This window comes from Photinus pyralis, unplaced genomic scaffold (assembly GCF_008802855.1).
Source record: "Photinus pyralis isolate 1611_PpyrPB1 unplaced genomic scaffold, Ppyr1.3 Ppyr1.4_unclustered_Scaffold2593, whole genome shotgun sequence".
In the NCBI taxonomy this organism is placed as follows: Eukaryota; Metazoa; Arthropoda; class Insecta; order Coleoptera; family Lampyridae; genus Photinus; species Photinus pyralis.
In genome coordinates this window covers 42941-50428 of record NW_022171228.1, presented here as the reverse complement: position 1 = coordinate 50428, position 7488 = coordinate 42941, and the positions used below count along the sequence as shown (strand labels likewise).

General features: G+C 35.8%; 1 protein-coding gene across 1 annotated transcript; it reads left to right on the top strand.

The window, feature by feature from the left end:
• The first annotated feature begins 858 nt into the window (after positions 1-858).
• Positions 859-6388, top strand: LOC116181849 (LARGE xylosyl- and glucuronyltransferase 1-like). Its single transcript, XM_031502278.1, has 10 exons — positions 859-1320; positions 1371-1703; positions 1752-1969; positions 2021-2100; positions 3535-3931; positions 4003-4177; positions 4224-4501; positions 4651-4830; positions 4883-5106; positions 5160-6388. Exons 1-10 carry the CDS (start codon positions 1218-1220, stop codon positions 5257-5259), a joined length of 2088 nt encoding a protein of 695 aa, XP_031358138.1. The 5' UTR covers positions 859-1217; the 3' UTR covers positions 5260-6388.
• The last annotated feature ends 1100 nt before the right edge of the window (positions 6389-7488 follow it).

The following is a 7488-nucleotide window of genomic DNA, read 5'->3' as shown; positions in this document are numbered from 1 at the left end:
TAAGCCTGTTCTGGCGAATGCTCCCATAAAGTTCAAGAGTTCTTGATATAAGAAAAGGGAGCCCGACAGTTAAATTATTCTAAATAAGTAGAATGCCTTCTCCATCCTTTGTATAAAGGGGTGAAGTTTGTTTAGGTTAGGTTGCACCGTAAATTGAACTAACAGAGTCCAAAAAATGGATTCAATTCAATTTAAGTCACAAGGGGAGCTCGACCAAGAGGCACAACAAAGGCCCATTGTACCTACTCCCTTATTTCTTCGGAAGTGCGTTACTGGCCTAAAAGTTGCTTCACCCTTCCCGGTTCTATACTGAAGCCTGGAGCTGATGTCTGTCCCTAATCAAAGCGTCACAGTGACAGACCACATGCTCATCAGGAGTTTCATCTGCCTTGCCTTAGTATCTGCACGTAGGCCTAATATGTTGTGCATGTGATAAGTTGGCTAAAAGGAAGAGGACACCACCAAGTGATCTTCTTAATCTGGCTTCTATTCTGTTGAGAAGACCCAAATTTGCAAAGATACCTGTTAAAAGGGCACTGGACTGTCTGAGTCCGGTTGCTTGTTGACTCTGAGCCCCAGTCTTTAATCCTGGCACTGACACCCAGCGCAAACAGCAAAGCGAGTATACCTTATAGGTAGATATACGAAGATCGTATTCAGAAAAGTTTAAATTGTTGTGGTTTTGAGTTGATTTGTATACTTCTGATTCCAAAACTCATTAGGTATTGAAAAGGTACGCTGGCTATTGTGGTACAAGTCAAGAACTAATTCTATTGTTGTTTTCAATCATTGAATAATAAATAAAAGTAGTCTTGGCAACACTGTTGAGTCGTTTGTATAGACACAGTCTAGATTCAATAGATTGTGGTATAGGCAGTCTTGTTTTTGTATCTAGAATTCTAGACTGTCCTATAGATAACCATTTTTATGGTTTATATATTTATTATGAAAATTAAATATGAACAACCTACCCCTATCCAGTTTCACATATAATATTCTCTTTTAATCAATTACAAAAGAGTTCTTCCAGCAATACAGTGGAAATGGAAAGTTCCTACAGACCTTTAAAGTTTAAAATTCGGGTAGATAAATTCTAGAATACTTAGGATATGGCATAAAATTTGCATTTACAATGGCGTGGGATTAATTAAACCGAAAGTGTAGTTGATTGATAATGCACCTAATACAGTACTACACAGTTCGCTTGCGAAAACACAATGCATTTTTTTATTATTGCAACTAGACACGGATTAATTCTAGCATTTCTCTGCGTTATTATAGTATTAATTGTGATAAATTTCTTGTCGCAATACTCACCAGGTAGGTTTAGTATTTGGTACTTTGGTTTCTTACATTCTTGTACCTTTCAGTGTTTCAAATTGATCGTACCATAGCAAGACACAAAAGTCATCAATTTAACAAACAACTTCTACTTTCCCAAATTCATAATGTGAACATAGTGAAAAGTGATCTAGTCAATGTTTTCCATAGCACTGATGATATAGATGAAAACAAAAGGAAGCACTGTGAAGTTGTACATGTAGGAGTAGTCTGTAGCGGATACAAATCTAATTTATATTTTCACACAATGCTTAAATCTTTTTATTTCCACTCGAATAATCCAATTCATTTTCACATTATGGCTAACAAGATCTCGAAGAAGGTGCTAAAGACATTGTTTGACACATGGGCTGTTCCTCAAGGTAAACTTTTGATGTGCGAACCGACCCTTAAATTTGCATTTATTTCAGTTACCGTAACTTTTTATAATATATCAGAGTATGTCGCGGATGTGCGATGGGTTCCCAATGGCCATTATTCGGGAATTTACGGATTATTAAAGTTACTGTTTCCCAAGGTGGTACCGGTGGCTGTGACGAACAAAATCATTGTGCTGGACACAGATTTAACATTTGTCGGAAATATTTACGAGCTTTGGAGAGAGTTTGATAAATTTGAAAAGAAACAGGTTGAACTTGTATACTTTTCAGTATTTTTGTAATGTAAAATTGTGCTTTAGGCTGTGGGACTGGTTGAAAATCAAAGCGAGTATTATTTGGGAAAGTTCTTTTCATCACCGTGGCCTGCTGTTGGAAAAGGGTAAATACTACAGTCTTACAATCCCCTTGCGAGAAGGAAGTTTTACCTTTGTTCACTTATGTAGTGAGCAATGGAATTTATTCCCATGTTCACTTAAAAAAAAGCAGTACAATCTATTCTATAATCAGCAAAAATAAGTGGTTCCAGTTAAATAACAAATGAATAAATCTGCACCTGTCAAATATTTACACTTAAAACTCATTTACCCAATTCAATTTTTTGGAAAAGTAAACATAGGGATAATTGCATTGCAATTTGCATTTTTGAGAAAAACTCGCTGTATATACAGTCTGATTCCTTGAACAAATGGCACGTCATGTTGACACGTTCTTGTCAAACCTTTGCTGGTGTGATGTTGGTCAACTAACTACAAGGGGGATTTTCGAAAAATTTTCCTATGTAGTGATTGAAAACATGAAATATAGCAGAGTATACATGTAAGTTGACGTAGCACAACTCTGAAGGGTATATAATCCTTATTAAAATGCCAATAAATGAGACAATTAGTATATGTGTACTTCTGGTTTAATATAGCCAGTGTACTTCTTTAGCACCTAATGACTTTTAAATGAAAGTCGTATTAAGTATTAAATTATATCTGTGCGAAAAACGACAGCGGATTTTTCTTTCCTAAATTTACCGACGGCGACCTCTTCGGCCTCATGATCCAGAAAGGTTTTGATACTTACTAACCTGCATAGAATACAGAATCATTGCATTTGCAAAATTGAAGACTGAGTAAACTAATAAGGAGCATAACTTTTCTAGGAAAGTGTAATTCTGATTTTTATCTGTTGCGTTGCATTATCGGAGTAGCGTAAAAATACATTATAACTACGAAGGCTCTGGGGTTAAATTTCGTTGCGTTATATTTGGAGTGGCTAGTTACGTTAAAAAACTAGTTTATTAATCACTTCATTTGTTTACACGAGGTGCTAATAAAATAAAATGTAAATAACACGGCAACTGGTAAAGAAGTTAAAGACCATTAATTCGTGCTTTTGTTTTCCGCAGACCCTAAAATTATAAGGATAAATTTGGACATTTCCATACCGCTCAACAATGGTAACTATTTGAGTAAATAAACCAAATTTCAACGAATAAATTGCGTAAAACCTGAAGCACGGTTTATTCTGGGTTCATAGCCGTGAACCTTCTATCGAGATTCAGTAACCAAATTTTTACCCAAGGTTCCATTGTATTGGAGAAGGCGTTTCACCATTCAGTTTTCCAAATTGCTGCTACCCTTCCAACGGGGAAAATCAATGGTCGACTTATTTTGAATTTTTTGCATTGTGTAACCATAGGGGTAGGACTCGATTTTTTTTTATTTGGTATAAAAGATTTATGTTTAAAGTCATTAAAAAGTAGGTCAGGGCAAAAAATATTTGAGGTCTACTAAAATATGCCTTAAATTTCTTGTTTTCTTTGCAGTTTCAACACTGGAATCATCCTGTATTACATAGACAGATTGAAGAATTTGGATTGGGAAAAGCTATGGATTCGTAACGCGAAAAAAACAGCATCGATCTTTGGAGCCACTCGACTTGCCGACCAAGACATCATGAACTCTGTAATTAAGCAAGATCCAAATATCGTGTATCGTGTACATTGCGCATGGAATGTTCAGTTAAGTGACCATACCCAAAGTCAGGAATGCTACCAGAAATATCCCATCAAAGTCGTCCATTGGAACTCGCCCAAGAAATTCAATGTGATCAATCCAGACGGCGAATATTTTAGAACTTTGTATAGAACATTTTTAGATTTAAATGGAGATCTATTAAAACGACAGCTATTCAACTGTGAACCTAACTCAAAAAATGTCACGGTAGGCGAGTCATTTAGCTATGTTGATTTCGTCTGCATTCGCCCAAAGTTAGTTTCAAGACGTTCTTTTAGGAACCACCAATTGATGTCTGCTCGGATTTTCGGAAAGCTTCATTCCAAAAATGGAGGACCCTACTATTCTTTCGCGAATACAGTTACGCCCCTGTGAAGGACGATGTAACCATTTTAGTGCAACTATCATTTGATAGGCTGCAACTTGTCGAGGAACTCTGCAAGTATTGGGAGGGTAGGTTTGGTGGTAAAAGAAATCAATCTAGTTTTTTTTTTGGTAGGTCCAGTAAGTCTCACTTTTTATGTAACCGACACCGAACTCCAACAAACGATAAATTTCATTGAAAGTTCCGATGTGTTGAAGGACAGGTCGGACATAGCCTTTCATGCAGTTTTTAAAAGTGGAGATTCGTATCCAATAAATGAGTTGCGAAACGTGGGATTACGACAGATTACAACCCCTTATGTCTTCTTGGCTGATGCTGACTTTTTGACAATGCACGATTTGTACTCTAATTTAAAAGACTACATTAGTACGTTCAGCAGTATGTATAAGAAGGTAGGTATTTAGTATGTACTTGGTACACAAAGGTACATAAATACACGGCTTGTTCTTCTTAGAAAAATATAAAAATCACTAACCCCTGTAAAACACAGTAACAAATAAGTACTAAGCAAAGAGAATTTTTAATAATTGGCAATTTTTAGGCTCTTATAGTGCCAGCTTTTGAAAGCCAAAGATATCGAACTAGTTTACCAAAAAATAAGAAGGAATTATTACAAATGCTAAACAATAAATCTGTGTATACATTCCGCTATGATGTTTGGCCGATGGGACATTCGCCGGTCAATTACCAAAAATGGAAGACGGCCTCAACACCATATAAAGTTGAGCTTGTCTCTGCTAGGAAAAATAGTCTCTTTAATCGAAATTTCGCAGGTCAAGTGGCAGCCCGATTTCGAACCTTATATTGTCGTACGCGCCAACGTAACAGAGTACGACAGAAGATTCCTAGGGTTCGGGTGGAATAAAGTTTCGCATGTGATGGAGCTTGAAGCTCAAGGTTACGATTTTATCGTTTTACCAAACGCTTTTATTATACACAAGCCACATGCCCCCAGTCACGATATTGGAAAATTTCGACATTCGTCAATTTACAGAATGTAACTGTCTCAATGTGGAAGTGAATATCATTAAGTAATCACTTTTGTTGTAGGTGTTTGCAAAATTTAAAGGAGGAGTTTGTTGAACAACTCAGCAGGAAGTATGGGCGATTTTTTGATAATAAAAATGTGTCATTAGCTATTGGTTCCTGATTTTTTTCACCCATTATTTGAATGTGATTGTAAAAAGACACACTTGTCTCTCTTTTATATTCTTATATTATTTTTTTACTACTGCCTCGTTATTTGGTAAGAGCAAAGAGTACTAACTATACAGTATTCAATAAATAGGCATTTATGAGAACATTTTTCTCATTCAAATACAGGCCGCTGTAACTACAGTTACTAGCGCATGAAGTATTACATTAATTTTGCTGTAGGTACCTATCTCATGTTGAATCATGTTGAATATTTATTACTCTTTGGTAGTGGCTACATTTTTGCTTTTATATAATATATGTATGCTCTAATAGAGCTCTCTCTCTTTTATATAGCTACATCATACAACGTGTGTGAGAGGTTGATTTTATTGTAAAGATGATTGCTTGGGGAAAATATTTATTGTATTATTTGTATTGAACTGATTGTGGTTTTGAGAGAATTGGTGCATTTTTAAGAGAATTTGCATGCAGAGGTAGGTACATGTTGTTGTGAGTGTGGTTTGAGATAATAGATTCTGATAGTGAAGGATAATCTGATCCTTTCCACCCTGGAACTCAATTTTTCTAATTATAACTTGCTCAGAGTGTAACTACCTTCAAGGTTCAACGTGAAATCGCATGAGATGTGATTCTAAAAAGTACATTTTTGATTTTAGCTGCATTCTTGTTTTCAGATTAATAAATAATTGTCCGTAATTAACGCAACTTGCGGTGCAAAATAATTCTTAACAAAGATAAATAACAGCTTTGAGATTTCAGACGTGAACACTATCAGCATCTATTGGTTTAAAAGGTAGTAATGGTGACTGATTAATGCTAGAATTTGACATAAGTAGGTATCATCACATATCTTTTAAAATGGTGATAGGAAACATTATATTATTTTGTGAGACAATGACATTTAAGTAGGTAACAGTGAAGTAATATTAAAATTATGAAAGTTTCAGTGATTTTTGAGAAACAAAATTACAAGTGTAGTACAATACATTAGTATACTTTGAGTATTTATTTTCTCTATCTAGCTACCAGTAGACAACTACAAACTTCAGGGTTTTACATAATTATATCTAGTACTGTAGAATTATTGCATGTTTTACAATAAAAGTTTTGTTGAATATTTATTAGACAAATTTGAAATTTCACCAAATTCAAACAATTAAAATGTATGATGGGTATAATTTTTTATATAACCGGATCCATCTGTCATGACGTGTCTCATAAACAACTTGATCCCCCTGTGCTACTTTTCAAGAAGAGAAATAAAATTTCAATTAACCATAGGTGTTAATTGGGCACGAAATTTCAATCCGGCCAATTTTAGTAGGTGAAAAAACAGTAGCTAAATAAATGTGTTGCAGTGCGGCAAACCAATATACAAATGTAATGATTATTGTTCGACCAACATTAAAGTGCTTCGTAGGAAGCAAGTAGCTTCTTTTTTTGTCACATACCATGAATATATTTCACAGGCCGTTTGAGGACCCTCGGGCATTATAGACTACTTTATATATCTCATATGACAGATATAATTGGCATATAATAGGCAAATAAAAAATAAAATAAATAAGTTTAAAAATTATAGTCAATGTGATTGAACGAAAGTAGCGGCAACCTAGGTGTTCTGTCGGGGAACGGACGGACTACGCCATCAAGGGTACGGCCTTGCCTCTGGTCAAGATCGGCGGTAGCAGCGGTTAGGCGGATCGGTCTCGGGAGCTTTGGGCAAACTCAAACGGCAACTCTAGGAATTCTAAAAGGGCAAGCGGCGGCCGCTTACTGGTGAATGCTAAAACAAAAAAGCGGGAACCGTAGACAATTTGATCTGGGACAGAAAATGCAGGGAAGCGAAACGACTATAATTAATGAAAAGGAATGCAACAAAAAGCGAAAGCTATAGATTATACGATACGGCTATTTGTAAAAAAAGTTCACTGCCGTTACGACGCTCCAAAATTTTTTTCAAATCCGAGGGGTTATTTTTTGTTTCCGTATGATTCATATACATGTCCAAAATTTGAATATAATCCGTCAAGCCGGTACCACGGAAAATTGCCAACGTAGGTACGCACTGTACCTACCCGGTATTTAAGAAGGCGAAAGATCACGCATCTCCACTATATTCATATTCTATTACTTCCACCTATTAATGCGCCACGGAGCCAGTTGAGTCCTTCTACGGACTTTAAATTACGCATAGCGTAGTGTAGCCTTCTTACCTACC